This window comes from Arvicanthis niloticus, chromosome 13 (genome assembly GCF_011762505.2).
Source record: "Arvicanthis niloticus isolate mArvNil1 chromosome 13, mArvNil1.pat.X, whole genome shotgun sequence".
In the NCBI taxonomy this organism is placed as follows: Eukaryota; Metazoa; Chordata; class Mammalia; order Rodentia; family Muridae; genus Arvicanthis; species Arvicanthis niloticus.
The window spans coordinates 56,058,435-56,079,789 of NC_047670.1; the positions used below are offsets into that span (position 1 = coordinate 56,058,435).

Genomic DNA, 21,355 nt, shown 5'->3' on the forward strand with positions numbered 1-21,355 from the left:
AGAGGAGGGAAAGGAAAGGAAAGGGTAGGTGTGGGCAAAAGGAGAGCGTCTCGTCCGCCAAAATCACCTCTGTACCTGAGAGGACAGAAGGGCTGTGCTGAGGCTCTGAGAGGCCCAGGAGCAGCTGGACAGAGCCTGAGGCAACCAGAACTACCCATGGGTAAAAGCTGTGTTGGAGGTGGGGTGTTTTCTAAGCTCTTCTGGAAAGGGTAGATCTTGGCCAAACCTCTGGCTAATAGGGTGGCACTTCTGAGACTAATAAAGAAGTATCCGTCAAAATGGACTTGAGTAAATGGACAGACGAAGCCTGACAGACAAGGGTCTGCCCTTCGGTGGCCCACACAATGGCACTGATCTATGAAGTATGCACTGAGACAGACGCCCCTAACAAAACCAGCATTTTCAGGCCGGAGATTCCGTTCAGCAGCTAAGAGCACTCGTTGCTCTTGCAGAAGACCTGGTTTGATTCCCAGTATCCACACGGCCACTCACAACTGCCTGCCACTTCTCTTCTAGGGAATCTGATGTTTTCTTTTGACCTTTGTGGACACCAGGCATGCATGTGACACACTTACATCTATGTATACAAAGCGCCAGTGTACATGGTAAGATAAAGGTTTATAAAAGCCCTTTATAAAACAAGCAAACAACAATTTTATCACCTTAGTCTTTTGTAGGAAGCGAACATAGCTCAGTGGCCCCGAGTGCACCCCGGGGACAGGCAAGGTTTCCTTTAGGTCACCCTCCCCCACTCACAAAGAAGAATTTCACTTGAGTGAAAAAGGGGACATCGAATGAATCCCACTGCTTCACAGGATGATGTGTAACCTTTGTTAAACTAAGACATCTCTTCTGGGTCAGATGAACAGGGACTCTTTAGCAAATACTGGGGCCTAACAAAATGACCACTTAGATGAGCCATGGGTGCCAAGTGTACAAACCGCCTCTGTAGAGACTAGGTAGCCAACATCCTTAGTTCAAGATGGACAACAGGGTCAGACTGCAACTGGAAGGCTAGAAAGCAATGGTGGGTCAGAGTCCATTCAGAGCTTTAGGACCCACTGCTCACAACCATTCTGTGCAGGGTCAGCATGAGACACACAGGACTTACACGAAGACCTGAAACCACTCACAGGCAGCTGGTGGAACCAGTCATTCTTCTGCTAATCACTGCATCTGAGCACCTCAGAGGCTGCTTCTGAATGACACTAACTAGCTGTCCTCAAACTCCTGAATTCTCCTAACCAGTCATACAGAAGTCACCAATGGCACTGGCTAGACAGGGATTGAAATGTAAAGACATGGTACATGGCAGCTTTGCAAGTAAAGGTGTTTTCTGCCAAGCTTGATGACCTAAGTTCAATTCCTGGGATTTGTATGAAGGAGAGAAGTGATTCCTGAAATCTACACACATACAGAAACAAACAAACTTACATGTACCACACAGGTACACACATACAAACATACATGACACACAGACAGACAGACAGACAGACAGACAGACAGAAAATAAATAAATAAATAAATAAATAAATAAATAAAAAGGACAGGGCTCAGCTAGAAATGGAGCTCAGGAGGAAGAACATCTGCCCAGCACGAGGACCTGGGTTTGATTTTCAGCACCAAAAAACGGGAGGAAGGAAGAGAAGCAGGGGGGAGAGAAGACATGAAAGGATTGAAAAGCCAAGCTCAGGAAGGCCAGGACGAGCCCCCAGAGCACTTCAAGCACAACGATGTATTCCTTCACTGGTGCACTGGAGCATCACGGTTGCTGGCATCGGCTGCAGCACCAGAAAAGCACTCCCGACTTCTGCTCATTGTCCAGAAGTCTCGGTGGAACAGGCTGAGAAGGAAAGATGAGTGGCTCTTCTCTCACACCCAGGAATTCACAGGAGCCCCTTTATCATCTGCCTTTGGAAAATGTCAAGCCTCTCTGACAGCTGGTCCCATCCCTGACCTTCACTCGTGTGTATCTGTCAGCATGGGGGTGGAAAACAAAGGGCCACACTCAAGGCCAATCTGAGTCCTTCCTGATCACAAGGGCACTCCTGGCTCTGGATTGAAAGGCCCACTTGCTTCTTGCATGTGCCCTCTTCCTCAGAAAGCACTAGATAAAGTTCAGAGCCAGGACTGCATGGACCCCTCCTTTCTGGCACTCTGTATTTGATGAGTTTTAAGTGGTGTTATATTTGAGACATGTGTTTACATAATGAGACTCAAGGATACTGGGAAATGGTCCTGTTTAGAGTACATCAGAAACCAGCTCCACATCCATAGCTGAGACACGCAATCAGAGAACACGAGCCGCAGACAAAGCTATGTGGGAACTAGCAGAGTTTAATCCCTTAGGTCCTACAGAAGGCTGCTCTCAGTGCAGAGGAATCATGAAGGGAAGGAACCACTGAAGCACACCATGTCCCACAGACTTGCTGTCCCAGCTGAATGGAGTGGCTTGGCCTACATGGGAACTGCAAGGGAGTGTTCTGGGAAATAAATTAGGTTGACTTTTCCTTTCCAGTCATAAAAGATTTGATTTAAGGTATAAACCAGAAATAAAATACAGCCCCAGGGACTTTGCTCCTTTCTCTGGCTTTGCTTCCTTCCTTCCTCCTCAGGTATACACCAAATTTAAATTCAAGGGCTCTATGGAGACTCCTCAAGCCACCCCAATAGACCGAAGTGGACACTTCAGAGTTGGTGTTACTTTTCAGTCTGCTTGCTGGCACCAGCCACGGTTCCCTTAAAAGTCTTGTGGTGAAGGTGAGGAGGGCAGTGAGCACCAGCATGGTAGGGGGTGAGGTGGGGAGGGTGGACTGAGGTAGGGTTACTCATCTCTGTAGGCCAGCAGAAGTAACAAGCCTCTCTGAAAGCCCGGGGCCTATCAATGTTACCCAGTGTGTGCATTCCCGCACACTGGTGAGAGGGGCGCCTCACACCTGACACTTGCCTACACTTCACTTTTCTTCCTCGCCATCGTTTTTTGTTCCCCTTTCCTATGAAAGAAGCTGAAAACCAGCACTTTCCACAGGGGAGAGCTCCTGAAGGGGAGATACTCTCAAGGAGCCATTTCCACTCCCACAGGAGAGGTTGAGTGTTCCCAATCCACAGAGACAACCCACACATGCATGCAGTAGTATCTAGGACAGCTTGAGACCTGAGCTCCCAGCAGGATGGGAGAGGTTACTGAGTTTATTTCAAATCCCATGACTATAATTCTGGCTATTATATTAGTTTTTCTACACACACACACACACACACACACACACACACACACTTTGCAATCGGCTGTCTTCATTCATCTAGGGCTAGGTACTGGGGGACAGAAACACAAATAAGTGACTTTCTTCAGGAGTTCAGGTAGCTGAAGGTATGCGCTGACAACTGCAATTTCTGAGCACCACGCTAAAGAAGTGCCAAGCAAGGAAGCCATGACTGCTCAGTTCTAGCCGACGATGGTCCCAGTATAGTATGGTAGTTGGGAAGAAGAATGTGGGGATGTGGGCGTTCCACTCCTGCACAACCTCCTGACCCTGAACCTCCTACAGCCCTAAAACAAGGCTCTCAAAACTGTGATGCCTTACAGCAGCTGCTATGGATCTGCACGCAGGTGGCTGCAGCAACCCAGACTCTGGTTGCGTTTAATGTCTGGAGGGTTATAATGTATGAGAGGCTTCCTGGACATTAAACAAATATGCCATTCGTGAAGGATCTAAGAGGATGGATCTGGCTCCTTGATGAGCCTTCAGACTGTAAAGCACACTGCTGCCCTACTGAAAACACTACTACAGAGGTGAGTCACACCATAGTGAGGGGCAGTGAACAGAAGGTGAACACACAATATGAATCAAACGCCATCCTCAACCCTTTAGAAGCCTCAGTGGCTTCCTAATATGCCCACAAACCAACACCCTCCTCTCTCTGTGTGGTACCCCTTACTCCCAGCTCACTATACTTCAGACACTGCCTTTTCTGATACGCCTTTTCTGTTTTGTCTTTTGCTGTAGTTGTTGTGACATCGTTTCCTGCCGCAGCCTCCCAAATGATGGAACTATAGGAATGAACCATAGCATCAGGTTTCTTTGCCAGCTTCTCCAAAGTGACTCCAACCTTTCCCTGTAACTGTTAACATATCCACTACTATTAATTTGCTACACTGCACTTACAAGGTGGTGTAATATTATCTTCCTTGTCTCTATTCCCCACTTCATTCTTGCCTTTCTAACCTCAGCTCTCCTAAAAGCAGGAGCAGATTCACTGTCAGCTGCACACGTGACTACTCTGAGTGAGTGGCCGACAACATGGATAGCACTGGGGCAGCAGGCAATAACGTGAGGGGGAGACCATGAAACAGATGTTGCTGATTGGTGTGTGTGTGTGTGTGTGTGTGTACTGTCTTCCTCTTCAGGGTGGAGCCCAGTGGTGACGACATACCACCAGGGGACGGAAGCTTGTGAGATCTGCTGAGAACATGTCAGAAGAGCAAGACCCTGGTTCCAGCCTTCACTGTCTACAGCGCTCTTAGTATTCAAAGCAGGCTTTCTTGTTTCTAACAGTCTAAGGTTTGGTTTCATTTCTACCCCAGGGATGCAGCCACTGGCCCAGTGTCAGAGCAGCTCACTAACAGCTCCATCCAGGCATGCACACACCCACATCCGCCATGGGTGCCTCATAGCTCTAAAATAAACTAGTTCACTGACAGTACCTGTCTGCAATGGAAGCATACAGGTTTCTTCCTAACTGCTGAGCACAGGGGTGAAGTATATGTGAACAGAGAAGCCCCTGCTTCTCCCATGAAGGGACGCAGTAACCCCAGGAAAGGGGCGATCCAAAAGCACAGGACTATCTTGCAGACCTGCTTGAAGCCTAACAGTGCTTGTTTCACTGAACATGATGGACGGGGGTGACTGACAACCTGTTCCATCAAGGACTCCTGACGGAAAAGTAAGAGATGGGTAAGACTGGAAAGACGACCTGTGACCCTTGCTCTGTGGGATGCTCTGTTGCCAACACAAAGAACAAGTGCATAAATGCTGAGAGAGACACTTACGCGGCATGATCCCTTGGCTCACCAGTTCCTCCCGGGTCCGCCGCTGCTGGAGCTTCAGCTGCAGGACTGCATGGTGGCAAGAAGAGAAGACACATGAAGGTTAGTCAACCATTCCATCTCAGCAGACACATTCTCAAATGCAGGAGAGTCTACAAGTTAGCCTGTGATGTGAAAGGAGGATCCCACACTCAGCCGTGGGCACTGCAGAAGTGGCCTGACACAGCAGGGTTTCCGCATTCTGCTGTGGGCGGCAAGAGGAAGTTGCAAAGAGTCTTGCAGGGTGATAACAATCCACAAACTACCAGTCTTGCCTCTTGCTTAAACCTTACAGGACTCAGCCTTCCTCCTGGGACTGAGAAACACTAGTTCTAAGCTCAAAGAAAGTCTAATGGGGCTGGCGCCCAGCACAAAGAGCTTCCGGTTGCTGTGTAAGTTTTCAACAAATGTTTGCACATAGCATGCTGAACAAATACACTCTGCACAAAGACCAGGATCTAAAAATTATGGCTAATTTCACCACGCACCACATTCCTCTAGACTACAAGGTATCTAGCCATCTACACGGCTCTGTTTTCACACAGGCCTTTCTCTGCTGAGATGAGACAACCAAGAGCTGTGCTATGACTTAGTGCACATCTGGGCTAGTGGAGACAGGTGTGGCTCCTAGCTCTGTTCTGCAACACTGCTTAATGAAACAACAGGGATTTTTACCAAATTAACACCAATCATCTTTACAACTACACACTACTCAAAGGATCAACTAGCATAGCTGTGGTTACGATGCTAAGAAATGTCCAGGGACAGTTAGAAGGATCCCGTAGCCCACAGCAAGTCCCCTTCCGTATAGCAGGTTTCAACTGCAGGGCCCTGAAAGTCACATGGGAGGGGACCTGCATCTCCTAGAACAGGGGTATACTGGCACAGGCCTTTTCTGCATCTCCTAGAACAGGGGTGTACTGGCACAGGCCTTTTCTACACAGCAGTTTTTGGAGGCACCCAAGGATGGGAGGACAATGGCTGGACTTCTGCCTATGTCTCAAGGTCAACAAAGCAGAGCTCCTCTTTCTCTCAAAACTACAATTTGTGTTCCGAGTTCTTTTCCCTGGCCTGTTAGCAAGCTTGCCTCCTGCTGCTCTTATGTCACATCTGGTTGCACTAGTGACTTACAGGCACTATTCCCTAGGATGAGACACCCCACGAGAATGGTAAGTTTCACTTTTCCTTAAGTACCATGGACTTTCCCACTTTTAAAATTCCATTTTTGCTTGAAAATGCCCACTCTTTTTATCCAGTCTCCCTTATATTCAGAATTACTTTAGGTCACCTGAACTACTTTACCTGTACAGTGACCTTTGCGATGTACATAGTTATCTCTGAATATCTCCCCTGCTAATTTACAAACTCCTAATAAGTTTAATTTAAAAAAAAATAAGTCTTACTAAGCTGAGCATGGTGGCTCATACCTATACTCTCCCATCTTTTGGAGGCAGAGGCAAAGGACTGTTAAAAATTTCACATCAGCCTGGGGTTGCTACAAAGTAAAAGTCTGTCTTAAAAAAAATGTTATTTGTATTTTATTACAGTAGGCATTTAATGACAGGAATCTGGGGGCAGCTACTCAGAAGACTGAGGCAGGAGGATCAAAAATTCAAAGCCTACTTTGGCTATAAAGAATTGAGTTGGAACACATTATTAATCCCAGCACTCAGGAGGCAGAGGCAGACAGATCTCTGAGTTGGAGGCCAGCCTGGTGTACAGAGTGAGTTACAGGAGAACCAGAGGTACACAGAGAAACCGTATCTTGAAAGAGAAAGAGAACTGAATTGACTCTCAAAATGATGGCAGAGTTTGGAAATCTAACAAAAAAGCTATTATTTTACAAATTAACATTGCTTAAAATAAAGTCTTAATAGGTAAAAGCGCCAACCACACTGGGAGATTTACCACCACAACATCACATCAGTGGCTGGTATTTATCGCGTGTGCTTTGTGACAGACCCTATTTTACACATCTTTGGTATGTGTGTCTGTGTGCATATGTCTGTCTGTCTCTCTCTCTCTCTCTCTGTCTCTCTCTCTCTCTCTGCGTGCGTGCTGCTTTGTGACAACGGGATCAAACCTGGGCCCTGTGCATACCAGGCAAATGCTCTCTGAGCGTCCTCTCAGCCCCATGCATTTGTGGTCTAAAATCACTTAATTTTCCTAAGAGCCCTAAGGAGATTGGTATTGTTTATCTGATCTTACAGGTTAGGAAAATGAGGCCTACAGAGATCAATTCACCTCGTTTTTCTCAGTAATAAGGGGTGGAACAAAAATTGAACCCAAACAATCTGATGTCATAACTCCTTTGTTTCTCTCAAGATTTTCTGCAAGTCAGCTCTGCTGAGATAACAGGCCTCATGGGTTCATTATCTGGTGCTGAGGAAAACCACTGGTTCAGATTAGGGTCAAAGGAGATGAGGTAATCAACGTCAGTGGAGGAATCTCGCCAAGGAACTGGTCTGCGTTAACATAAACACCAGCAACACAGAAATAAGATCCAGCCGGCAAGGAGACACGGGTTTGTTATGGTTGCAGCTGTGTTCAGTGGCTGCTGTGCTTTGAACTTACTTAACCACCACACGGGATGACCTGATGGCTCGGGCGGCGTAGCTAACACACGCATGCATGCACGCACGCACGCAAGGCCCTCAGTTTTAACCTCAGCACTGACAAAGAAGGTAGGAAGCTCTAGGAAGATGGCTGTGATCATCATCTCCTTTCACAAAGAAGAAAATTAGAGCACAGGCCTTTACGTTTTTTGTTTCGTGCAACAAAGCTTAAGAGAACAGAAGCTGGTTCCAGCCTGCTCAGTAGTTTTCAGGTGTGGGCACTTAGCCTGCAGCCTTTACTCTTAAGAAAGAGAAGGGAAAGCCAGGCCAGACAGGATGGAAGCGGATAAAGGGGCAATGGGCTGTCATCTTCTACAGTGTCTCTAAGACCTGGCATAAGATAAGCTATTAAAGACTGCTTAAATATAACCAATTAATTTGATTTCAGAGAGCAGAGACCAATGAAATTAAATTAAGCACGAACATTTCAATAAAGAATAATTAGTGAAACAGCTATTATTCAAGAGTAATTTTGAAATACCAATTAATAGAACTGAGTGAAACACCCACAGGCAGGGTCACGAAGGCCACTGTGTAACTGTGCTGTTATTTGGGAGATGGGAGAGTGAGAACTCTAGGGATGGCCATTCTAATCTGGTTTCTTTTCTCTTTCTTCCAATTCTTTGTAAAAATTTTTATTATTTTATGTGTATGGATGTTCTGATTATCTGTGGGAATCCCACCCGCCCCCCCCACCCCCCACTGTCTGTGGAGACACGAAGCAGGGCTCCAGCTGGAACTGGAACTACAGCTGGCTGTGAGCCACATGTGGGTGCTGGGAATCGAACCTCTGTCTTCTGAAAAGCAGCCAGTGCTCCTCACCACTAAGCAGTCCCTCCAGCGGGGTCCTCCAGTTCTTTGCTGGCAACCACTCAGCTGCTTCCCCATCCGTCAGCTATAAATGCATTTGTTCTTCTGTATACAGGCTGCTCACACAATCCCACTTACAAACAGACGCTGTATTTATGTGAGACTTGGAAATGGTAAAGGTGAAGGCAAGCTTGTGCACAAGCAGACATTTCTGTTCTTTTTTTTTTTTTTTTTAATTTTACTTAGGGAAAAGATGAGGACATCTAAAGATGAGATGTATAGTCAAACAGGAGAGTATGCCAAATTCTTACTTCCATATATCTCCCCAGACTAGCACTCTCTATGGTTCACAGGTAGAGGCACTTGCTGCTAAGACTGACTGAGTTTGATTCCTGGGATCCAAACAATGAAAGAAAACCAACTCCTCCAAGTTGTCCTAAGACTCCATGTCTTTCTGTCTGTTTCTCTGTTTCTCTGTCTGTCTGTCTGTCTGTCTGTCTCTCTCTCTCTTACACACACACACACAAAACAGATTTCAGAATAAAAGTAAATCATTTGAACTGGTTTTAACTATTTCTTGGAGTGAGTGGACAAAGCACTGAGTTTATTAAACACACTCCCACCACTCTCTAGCTTCAAACTAGAGGACTTCTTTTCCTGGGAAGGTCTAGAGAAGCAGCTGGGTGTTAGTCTTCAAAGCTTAGCATATGTTGATTAGAGCATCATCCTTGCATCAGTGAGTCATGTTGATTTTATTCATGCATTTTACACTGTAGTTGATCCCATATCCTTAAATTCACTTAGCAGTACTCAAATTATAAAAACACATGATCTACCATTTAGACCCAGATACTCTGAACATACTAGTTTTATTCTTATGGTGTGCCGGAGGGATGGCTCAGTGGTTATGCACACTGGCCAAGGTTCAATTTCACATAGAGGCCCACAACCACTTATAACATCAGTTCTAGGGGATCTGATGCCCTCTTCTGGACTCCTTAGGCACCACTCATGTTAACTGGTACATGGACATAAATGCAGACAAAACACCCATACACATAAAATACAATTAAAATAAAAATTAAGCAGGTAAAAAGTAGGGCCCAGGATGGAGCTTAGTTGGTAGAATCCTTGCCCAGCATTCACTAGGCCCAGCAGCATGCAAACTAGTTGTGGTGACAGTCCCAGGAATCTGGGGGACACAGGTGGGAGGATCAAAGTTGGAAGTCTTTTTTGGCTTATATATATTCAGTTCAAGGCCAGCTGGTGATGCATGAGATCCTGCTTCAAAATAAATAAAATAAATGCATTGGGAAGCAGCTGGAGGTGCCCTGAGAAGATGGCTCCTGAGTTCTGCTGTTGGCCTTCCTTCCACCGTCCACACCCAGAGCAGGAACTGGGAGCTGAGCAGAGAGTGCTCTTCACTCAGTCATCAGCAAGAACTGGACTAGACCGTCACTGCACAGCAGGCACACACAGGACAATGGGGAGACCCTGCACGTCAGTGACAACAAAGAAATAACTACAAGTCATGATACATGTTTTGTCAGAAAGCCCTGTAGCACAGTCAGAGCCCAGAACCCACTCTCTCCTCCTTTAACACTCTGCTGCCAACTTGTAACATTTTCTCTTGCTATCACAGGGCCAACTGTTTAAAACACATTTCAGGGGAAACACAAAAAGCTAGCCAGTCAGGGTACATGCTTACACCCTTTACCCTTCTCTGCTCAGCTGCTTGAGGGTTCCTGTGCCAAGTGCCAGTGTGTGTATTTGCCTCTATCTATTCCAACTTAAATTCCTCTCAGTTCCCTATCAAGGCAGTGGCGGCTTCTTCTTTCTTCTCCTCTTCTTCTTTGTCGTCGTCTTCGTCTTCTTCTCCTCTTCTTCCTCTTCCTCCAGTTATTATAATGGGCAGTATAGGCAAAACAATGTTCATAATGACCCAGCCCATAATGGTCAACGCAGGAGAGGTGAAATTTATAATGGCATGCCTCGTCATACGGACCTTTGGTACTGGCTAATCAGTCATGGTGTTTCCAGGCATGAAATAGATATAAAGCCTACTGCATATCTGTTTGATCTGTATAAGCAGAAAAATTCTCAAATGAAAGAAAGGCTACATTGGATAGTGGCAAAAGGCGGAATCGGCCAGTGAATCAATTTCCAGACTTGAGCCAGTTTGAAGACCCAGAACCCCTTGAATAAAGGGGTGACCAGGTTCCCCTGAGGAAGGATCTTGATCAGACACCTAGAAGTTTTGCTATTAGCCTTTCTCCAGTTCTTTCCCAGAGGGACCTATGACCTTTTATAAGTGCCCTTTTATTGTACACTGCGGGAAAGGAAGTAATCAGACTTTCTGGGGTCTATTGGATACTGGTTCTGAACTGACACTGACCTCAGGATATAACAAGAAACACTGTGGTCTCCAGTTAAAGCAGGGGCTTATGGAGGCCAGGTGATTAATGGAGTTTTGGCTTATGTCCAATTCACAGTAGGTCCCCAAATACACCCTGTGGTCATCCCCCAGTTCCAGAATGTATAATTAAGATAGATATACTTAGAAGCTGGCAGAATTCTCACATTGGTTCCCTGACCTGTCGAGTAATGGCTGTTATGGCTGGAAAGGCTAAACAGAAGCCTTAAGCGCTGCCTCTGCCAAAGAAAATAGTGAATCATAAGCAGCATCATATTCCTGGAGGAACTGCAGAAATCACTGCCACCACCAAGGGCTTGAAAGATACACGGGTGGTGGTTTCCACCACATCTCCCTTTAGCTTTCCTGTTTGGCCAGTGAAGAAGACAGGTGGATCATGGAGAATGACAACTGATTATTGAAAACTAAATCAGGTAGTAACTCCATTTGCAGCTGCTGTACCAGATGTAGGTTTGTTACCTGAGCAAAATAACACATCTCCTGGTGCCTGGTATGCTGCTACTGATCTAGCAAATGCCTTCTTTTCAGTACCTGTCCATAAGGACTACCAGAAGCAATGTGCTTTCAGTTGGCAAGGCCAGCAGTATACCTTTACAGTTTGCTTCAAGGATATATAAACTCTCCTGCCCTGTGTCATAACTTAGTTAGAAGGGATCTTGATCACCTGTCTCTTCCACAAAATATCACATTGGTGTACTATATTGATGACATTATGCTGATTACACCAAGTGAGCAGGAGGTAGCAACCACTTTGGACTCATTGGTAACACATATGCTTATCAGAGGATGGAAAATAAATCCAACCAAAATTCAAGGACCGACTACCTCAGTGAAATTCTTAGGACTCCAGTGGTGTATGACATGCAGAGATATTCCTTCTAAGGTGAAAGATAAGTGATTGCACCTGGTCCCTCCCATCACCAAGAAAGAAGCACAACATTTAGTAGGTCTATTTGGATTCTGGAGACAGCAAACCAACCTCACTTGGTTGTGTTACTCATGCCCATTTACCAAGTGACTCAGAAAGCTGCTAGCTTTGTGGGGCTTGAAACAGGAGAAGGCTCTTCAACAGGTCCAGACTGCTGTGCAGGCTGCTCTACCACTTGGACCATATGACCCAGCAGACTCGATGGTACTTAAGCTGTCAGTGGCAGATAGAGATGCTGATTGGAGCCTCTGTAGGTGAATCACAGAAGAGACCTTTGGGATTTTGGAGTAAAGCTCTACTGTCATCTGCAGACAACTATTCTCTGGAAAAACAGCTCTTGGCCTATTATTAAGCCTTAGTGGCCCAATAACTGAACATTTGACAATAGGACACCAAGTTACCATGTGACCTGAACTGCCCATCATGAGCTGGGTGTTATCAGACCCTCGAAGTCATAAAGTAGGATGTGCACAGTAGCAGTCTATCATCAAATAGAAGTGGTATATACATGACTGAGTCCGAGCAGGTCCTGAAAGTACAAGTTACATGAAGAATTTGCCCAAACGCCTATGGTTTCTACTGCCGTTACAATGCCATTTGCTGCCAAGCATGCACCTATAGTTTGTTGGGGAGAAGAAATGGCCAGATGTACAACTCTTCACTGACTCATGGGTTGGCTGGATGGTCAGGGACTTGGAAAGGCCATGATTAAAAAACTGGTGAGAAAGACATCTGGGGAAGAAGTATGTGGACAGATCTCTTCAAATGGGCAAAGGATGTGAAGCTATTTGTGTCCCATGTAAATGCTCACCAAAAGGTGACTTCACCTGAGGAGGAGTTCAGTAATCAAGTGGATAAGATGACCCGTTCTGTGGACAGTCAGCCTCTGTTCCCAGCCATCCCTGACATTGCCCAATGGGCACATGAACAAAGAGGCCACGGTGGCCAAGACAGAGGTTATGCTTGGGCTCAACAACACGGACTTCCATTCACCAAGGCTGACCTGGCTACAGCTGCTGCGAAATGACAGATCTACCAACAGCAGAGACAACACTGAGCCTCAGATATGGCACCATTTCTCGAGGTGACCAGCCAGCAACCTGGTGGCAGGTTGACTACATTGAACCACGTCCTCCGTGGAAAGGACAATGTTTTGTTCTTATTAGAATAGATACTTATTCTGGTTATGGATTTGCCTTTCCTGCACATAATGCTTCTGCCAAAGTCCATCTGTGGACTTACAGAATGCCTTTATCCACCATCATGGTATTCCACACAGTATTGCTTCTGACCAAGGAACTCATTTCACAGTCAGAGAAGTGCGACAGTGGGCCCACGACCATGGAATCCACTGGCCTTACTATGACCCCACCATCCTGAAGCAGCTGGTCTGCTAGAAAGCAGGAATAGCCTTTTGAAGACACAGTTGCATTGTCAAGTAGGTGGCGGCAACGTGGAGAGCTGGGATCTTCAGAAGGTAGTATATGCTTTGAATCAGTAACCAATATATGGTACAGTTTCTCCCATAGCCAGGGTCCATGCGTCCAGGAATCAAGGGGTGGAAAAGGGAATAGTTCTGCTCACTATCACTCCTAGTAACCCTCTAGGAAAAGTTTTTGCTTTCTGTCCAGACAACTTTAGGTTCTGCTGGCCTAGAAGTTTTGGTTCCAGAAGGGGAGTGCTCCTACCAGGAGCCACAACAAACATTCCATTGAACTGGAAGCTCAGACTCCCCCGGGTCACTTTGGGCTTCTAATGCCCTTAAACCAACGGGCTAAGAAAGGAGCAACAGTGTTAGGAGGGTGATAGATCCAGATTACCATGGGGAAATTGATTGTCTCTCCACAGTGGAGGTAAGCAGGATCATGTCTGGAGTGCAGGAGATCCCTCAGGACGTCTCTTAGTGTTACCATGTCCTGTGACTAAAGTCAATGGGAAACTACAACAGCCTAATCCAAGCAGGAATCCCATCAGGAATGAAGGTATGGGTCACTCCTCCAGGAAAAGAGCTAAGACCTGCTGAGGTGCTTGCAGAGGATAGAGGAAATACAGAATGGGTAGTAGAGGAAGGAAGTTACAAATACCATCTAAGGCCAGGTAACCAGTTGCAGATACGAGGATTATAAAGTAATATGAATGCTTGTTTTATTTTGTTAAAAACACATTTGTATAGCTATTTGTGCTTTCTTCCAATTTCTTTAACATTAATTGGTATTTAAGTTGAGATACTAAAAGAATGTTCCCAAGGGACATTGACCTATTTTAAATTTACAAATACGTTTGAGATTGTATGAAGCATAGTTATATCATGTTAGGCATATTTATTGTTTCATTTGGACATGAGCTATGACTTGTGTAAAGTTAATAAGGGGTGGATTGCAGTGGCTATTCCTGGTTGTCAACTTGACTATATCTGGAATGAACTACAATCCAGAATTGGAGGGCTCACCTGTGATCCTGATCTTGAGGCTGGAAGACACTAGTTTCTGACCTGGGCCTTGGCATGCAGATTTTGAAACATAGTGGCCACAAAAAGTTTAGACCTAGGCAAGGTAGTACACCGTTTAATCCCAGGAGACTAAGACAAGGAGATCTCGGAGTTCAAAATTAGCTTAGGACAAAGCAAGTCCCAGATGCAGGCATGGTGGTACACACCTTTAATGTGGGCCACACCTTCTGCTGGAGGTATACATAGGGACATTGGAAGAAAGAAGATTCACTCTTCGACTGCTTGCACTTACTTGCCAGCACATCTGTTGAAACCGTCTACAGAAGACCAGCTCAAACTACTAGCCTCATGGGACTGAGCAACTACTAGATTCTTGGACTTTTCATCCACAGCTGCCCACTGTTGGGTTAGTTGGACTACAGACTATAAGTCATCACAATAAATTCCCCTAATATAGAGTCATTCCATAAGTTCTGTGACTTGAGAGAATCCTGAGTAACACACTAATTAAGTGATTGGCCCGTCAGACTAACTCAAGCATTTTACATTTCCAAACCAGGGCTGTTAGGAATGCTGTCTGAAGAGAACTGATTCTCATTCTCCTGGACTCTAAGGTCTAATAGGGAAGGGACTCAGTGACTCATTACTTGCTGTAAGATAGCTATGTTTACTTACGGCTTTCAAACATGAGTGTCAGTGCCAGACACAGGATACCTCCCACAAGGTCAGAGAGCCCCAGAAGCCCCCAAGACAATACAGGCTGAGGCTGCTGCTGTTCTGTGGGCTATCTGTACTAGGATGGTAAGACTCCCTGAGAGTAATAGCGGAGAACACCCCATGCTTTGGTGTCATGAAGAAACCAAGCTGGGACTGCCTAGGAAACACATCTTTCTCTTAGTGCGAGGTGGTGCTACTCCGGCTGCTGAGGGAGAGAAATTATCAATGGTCTTATGCAGTGTGTTACAATGCTGACCTGTCAGACAGTGAGATGCAGAAGCTTTTAAATTCAGACTTCATTTTAGAGAACCTGACCTAAGTTTGAACTCAGGTAAACTAACAGGCTGGTACCTAGCATTAGTTTCCAAGTTGCCCCCCAACAAAACCAGATCCTAGCTCCAGTCTCTATTCTAATCCTCAACAAGACCAGTGTCTCCAGCTTATTCCCCCAACAAATCTGCACCCCAGGTTACAAGCCCATCCTCTGCCTAATGACTACCAATGCAGAGGGGAGCAGAAATTAAGTTTAAGATATGACTCCCGCCGGGCGGTGGTGGCACACGCCTTTAATCCCAGCACTTGGGAGGCAGAGGCAGGCGGATTTCTGAGTTTGAGGCCAGCCTGGTCTACAGAGTGAGTGCCAGGACAGCCAGGGCTACACAGAAAAACCCTGTCTCGAAAAAAAAAAAAAAACCAAAATAAACAAACAAACAAATAAATAAATAAAACAAACCAACCTTTGGGGCTGGTGAGATGGCTCAGCAGTTAAGAGCACTGACTGCTCTTCCAGAGGTTCTGAGTTCAATTTCCCAGCAACCACATGGTGGCTCACAGCCATCTATAATGAGATCTGAGGCCCTCTTCTGGTGTGTCTGCAGACAGCTACAGTGGACTTATATACATAAAATAAATACATAAATTAAAAAAAAAAGATATGACTCCCAGCACCAGCCAATCATGTTAAAGGCCACAGTGGCTTTCCGATTAGATGCTTGCACACATATTCCCTGCTTGCTGTTTACTCTAAAGCCTTCCTCCAATAGACATTCAGGGCTCACCACCACCACCAAAACCATCCTGTGTAATGGTGGTGCATTGCGGGGTGGGGGCTGAGCTAGCTCAAATAGAATAAAGACCCTGCTGTGAGTTGCACCAGATTGGCTCCTGTGTGTGTTTTTGGAGATCACTAACATTTCCCTGGCACAACAGTAGGAAGTGCTCCCTGGTACAACTGTGCCATGACTGCCATGGGAGAAACTAACCACTTTCTGGTTGGATGTGAAGCCTCCTTCACAGGAAGACTTTTTTCCGTTTTGTTAACCTGTACAAAAGCACATGGGGAAGGTCACAGGCCTGGGTGGAGGCTACTACTGTGTTACTAAGTGGACATACTGTCAAATGGCCTTCTAGGTATTTTCTGTTTATACCACAGATTAGACCTGTTCTCACCTAGAACAGAGAAGCCTCTCTCTGCAGTGGGCACAGTCCATGAAGACTCAATTAGTCACAGTGCTGGAGGTCAGAAACTAGTGAGTGCTTAGCCACAGATGTGACATCTCTAGAAACTTCTCCTCCCACAAGGCTCAGAGAATGTAACAGAAGAGGAACTGACGGGGAAAAGTGCTGTGAAATGCTGTCTTATGGACGACGTGGTCACTGCACTCATAAACTCCAACAGCTGTAGTTACCTGCACACGAGCAAGCCGGTCTATTCCAGTGTGGACTGGGGAGGGACTCACAAGGTCCTACCTGTAGCTGACAAGCTACTGGCAGCTGATGGCTGCAGGAGTGAGAGATAATTGGAATATTTGTAAGTGCTGAGCAAAGGCATTCAAACAACATTAAAGTAAGAAGCAGAAGTCACAGGCTGCAGCCCTGACTCTGTTGCTGTGTCAATTTTCTTACCATCATGTAATCTTGAAAGCTAACCCCTGCCCATTAAAACTTTGAAATTCCATAAATGTTCATGGAAATCACTCCGTGAACATGCAAAATAGATCTGAGGCTTTCAAAGGATTAATTTCTTTATAGCAGAATTGCTAGTAATCTGTACTACACTTCCAAAGAGATAACGTTAATATTTAAAATAAAAGGGTCTACTTCTTTATTGCAAAACATTTGGGGAAAAAGAAATTATTTATTTAGAGACAGGGTCTCATTATGTAGCCCTGGCTGACCTGGAACTCAGTATCTAGACCAGGCTGGACTCACAGAGATTCACCTGCCTCTGTCTCCTGAGTACTGGAATTTAAAGGTGTGAGCCATCCACACTGAGATAAAGATTTGATGCTGTTGTTGTTGTTATTATTATTAAAATGTGTCTATGTGAGTAAAGGCCATGTGTGCAGGTGCCCACAGAGGGGTGGGGCAGAAGACAGTGTCAGATCTCCTGGAGCTGAAAACACCAGGATTGTGAGCCACCTGAAATGGGTCTGGGGACCCAACTTGGTTCCTCTAGAAGAGTGCCTTAGTTGGGATTTCTATCATTGTGATAAAACACTGTGACCAAAAACAACTTGGAGGAGGAAAAGGGTTTATTTCAACTTACAGTTCCACATGACAGTTCATCACTGAAGAAGTCAAAGCAGGAACTCAAGGCAGGAACCTGGAGGCAGGAACTAATGCAGAGGCCACAGAGGAGTGGTGCTTACTGGCTTGTTGCCCATGTCTTGCTCAGCCTGCTTTCTTATAGAACTCAGCACCACCTGCTGGTATCACCTCCCTCCATGAGCTGAGCCCTCACATATCAATCAATCAATCAATCAATCAATCAATCAAAGAAAATGCATCCACAGGCCTGACCACAGGTCAGTTGGGTGGGGAAATTTTTTCAATTGAGGTTCCTTCCTCTAAACTGACTCTAGCTTGTGTCAAATTAATATAAAATCAGCCAGCACAGAGAGCAACAAACACTCTTAGCCACTGAGCCATCTTCTCCATCCCCAACAAAACATTCTTATTTAAAAATCACATCCCAAGTTGTTGTTCTTGGTGGTGGGAAGTGAAAGGAAGGAGTAAGGGAGATGGGGGAAGGGATGAAGAAGGGGGAGGACAGAAACAGGGAAGGGTAAGAAAAAGAAGAAGGAAGGGGAAGGGCAAGGCAGGGCAGGGCAGGGCAGGGCAAGGCGACACTGGAAGGCATGGTTAGGGCACTCTGTTCTCAGATTCTGGTCCTAAGTCTAAAAATCAAGACCCAGAAAAGAGCAGAAGTATCAGCAACATTCAATGCTGAAATTAAATGTACAGTGAATGTTCAAAGTATGCTCCTAAAACTCTGAGTTGTCTGTGAGTAAGTAGTGGTTGAAGGACCCACACAAAGCCACTTATTTGTTGCTAGCAAGAGGAGGGCCAGCTGGATCTCAAGGTCCAGAGTGAAGACAAAAATGAAAAAGCAGAAGACAATGAAAGCATGCTGTGTTTGGGATCACACTGATTCGCTCAGCTAGAGCTGAGTGTGACCAAGTGTGCCTGAGGAGGCAGAAGGATCTAAGATGAGAGCTCAGCCTAAGTAAGCTGCACAGAGGGACTCGGTAGAAGGGGAGGGAGGGTGTGGAGGAAAGGAGAGGGAATCATCTGGTTGGATGCATCACTGGATCCTGGTCCAGAAAAAGGACAGCAGTCGCGGGTGGAAGGAATTCATATAGAGCTTGTGTTTGCCTAACAGCTACATGGCTCTTCATCTCTCACACTGACAGGCATGTAAAAGGCTGCATTGGGGACAGCTGTGTGGAGGGGTTCTGGAACTCTCTGTGCCATCTGTAGAAGTCTAAAACCGTTCTAAAATAAAAGTTTATTTTTAAAAAGTTGTAATGTGGCCCTGGAGAGTTGGCTCAGCAGTTAAGAGCACTGGCTACTCTTCCAGAAGACCCAAGATTGGTGCACCCACATGGTGGCTCACAATAGTCTCTAACTCCAGTTCCAGCTGATCCAATGCCCTCTTTTGGCCTTCACAGAAACCAGGTACACATTATGGTACAGAGATGTATACTGCAGACAAACACCCATAGAAAAAAATTAAAAACAACAACAACAAGAAGACCATGTGGATCTTACTGCTTCAAAAGAATTTATGAATCACATTGAGGGTCAGGCTTTCAGATTGAACTGCTGTCATCTCTTGGACACAAAGAAATCACTATTCCACAAACAACTAATTATGAAGAACAAAGAGTAACAAGTTCTAGAGGATTTAAAGCATAAAGTGATCTGTAGCATAAACAAATATAATTAATTACAATGTAATATTGTAAAGATAATACTGTAGGATACTGTAGAAGAAAGATAATGCTGCCTGATATAATGCTAAGATAATATACTGCCTGATATAATGCTAAGACGTATCTCACAAACTGAGATTTCAAACTTGACTATTTGATAAGTTCCATCAAATAGTCCCTTTTTACAAACCCACTTAGAAATCAGAAGTAACATCCACCTGAAGGAGATAAGCATTTTCCACTTAATCTGATGCTGTTAGGAATGAAACAGAGCTTTTGCTGAAGTGCCCCTCCTGGGTGGGAAACCTGGGCTATTAAACCACCTAGCTTAGCAATTTGTAAAGGATGGGCTCATGAAACCTAATTTAAGCAGATATGGAAAATAAAAGATCTGTGCTGTGTAATACTACTTATAAAATGGTGAGAACATTCTCTCATGGTCCAAGTCTCTCCTAAGAGAATAATGCAGAGGGTACTATCATCATTTTATGGCTTGAGTTTTGAAACAATTAAACAACTTGTCCAAAGACACAGTAACAATGGGCAGAGCAGAAGTTGGGGGCCAGCTGTGTCCAAATCCAAAGCCGTAAGCACAGTTTTATATTCTACGTTTCCTTTCCTCCTTCATAAAGTGGATCAATCATGTTTTAGAATGACACATCAGTGCAATCAAAATGAGGCATCCAGGGGATCAAAAAATTCCAACAAATAGGACAGTAGGTGTACAGCATGCAGAGTCCTCTGCAAACATGGCTTGTTTTCATAGGAACTAAACACTCTAACAAGACAATGTTGGACAAGTCTTAAAGGCACTCCAAGGGGCTCCTACATGCAAAAGTTGAGAAACTTGCACAGGCTATCATCCCATCCCAGATCTCAATACAGGAAACTGTTTCATAAAGGAAAATCTAGCGTTGTAAGAGGGCAGAGAGTGACTGGGTACATACATAAAGTCTTTCTGAGAATCAAACACGACTCACACAGAAACCTACAATATGTAAGACAGGAGTAAGGCCAGAGAAACTGGGTTCCAGAGAGCGGAGGTAGCAGAAGCAAAGGCAGGGGAAAAGTCTTGTTTTAAAGAAAACGATAGACAGAATGAAGACTCTTACAAGGTGGCTGCAAGGTCACTGGGTTCCATACACAAGTCCGGCTATTTGAGCCATGCGGAGGACTTCTGTTGTATAGATGAAGAAAGCAACAGAGGTAAGTGACTGGGCAGAGCCAGCCAGGCAGTGCAGGAGCTAAGACACAGGTTGGCCTGACCACAAAGATCTGTGCCCTTCTCTACTACATCACACTTGCTACCAGGGTCTAAAATGTTCATTATTACACATAATAGGTAAGTTAAAACTCTTTCTGACACGTTCAAAAATCTGGGTGAATGGGCTGCACGATAGTACCCTGGGTACAGGTGCTCGATGCCAAGCCTGACAACCATAGCTTCAATCCACAGACACTACATGGTAGATGGAGAGTACCAACTCCCAAGTTGTCTCTGACCTACACATGGGTATTGTGGCATGAACACACACACACACACACACACACACACACACACACACACACACACACAAATGGTAAAAAAAAAATCAGGGTGGTGGAGTTCCAGAATACAACAGAGGGTGGTGGATCTGAGGCAGTCTGGTCTAAAGAGTTAAGTTCCAGGTCATCCAGGGCTAGACACTGAAATTTTGTCTCAATAAAACCAAAAAGCTGTCCTCTGAGAGGTTCCACCCAGCATTTGACCAAAACAGAAGCAGAGACCCACAGCCAACCATTACACAGAGCTCAGGAAGTCTTGTGAAGGAGTTGGGGGAAAGATTGAGGAACCCAGAGGGGACAGGGACTTCACAAGAAGACCAACAGAGCCTACTAACTTGAACCCTTGGGGGTTCCCAGAGACTGAACCACCAACCAAAAACCAACACATGGTTGCACCTAGGGCCCCTGCACATATGCAGCTTGGTCTTGTCCCCCAACAACTGAAGTCGGGGCTGGCTGGCCCTGACTCTGCTGCCTGCCTGTGGATCCTGTTCCTCTAACTGAGATGCCTGGTCTGGTCCCAGTGAGAGAGGATGTGCCTAGCCCTGCAGTGACTT

General features: G+C 45.4%; 1 protein-coding gene across 5 annotated transcripts in view; it reads right to left on the reverse strand.

The window, feature by feature from the left end:
• Window positions 1–21,355, reverse strand: part of Mrtfa (myocardin related transcription factor A) — a 168,751-nt gene that overhangs the window by 26,613 nt on the left and 120,783 nt on the right. For all 5 annotated transcript variants that reach the window (XM_034517562.2, XM_034517561.2, XM_076911664.1 and 2 more), the window contains one exon: window positions 5,048–5,113. In XM_034517562.2, coding sequence (XP_034373453.1) covers window positions 5,048–5,054 — 7 coding nt within the window. In that variant the 5' untranslated portion in view covers window positions 5,055–5,113. The remainder of the gene's footprint in view (window positions 1–5,047; window positions 5,114–21,355) is intronic.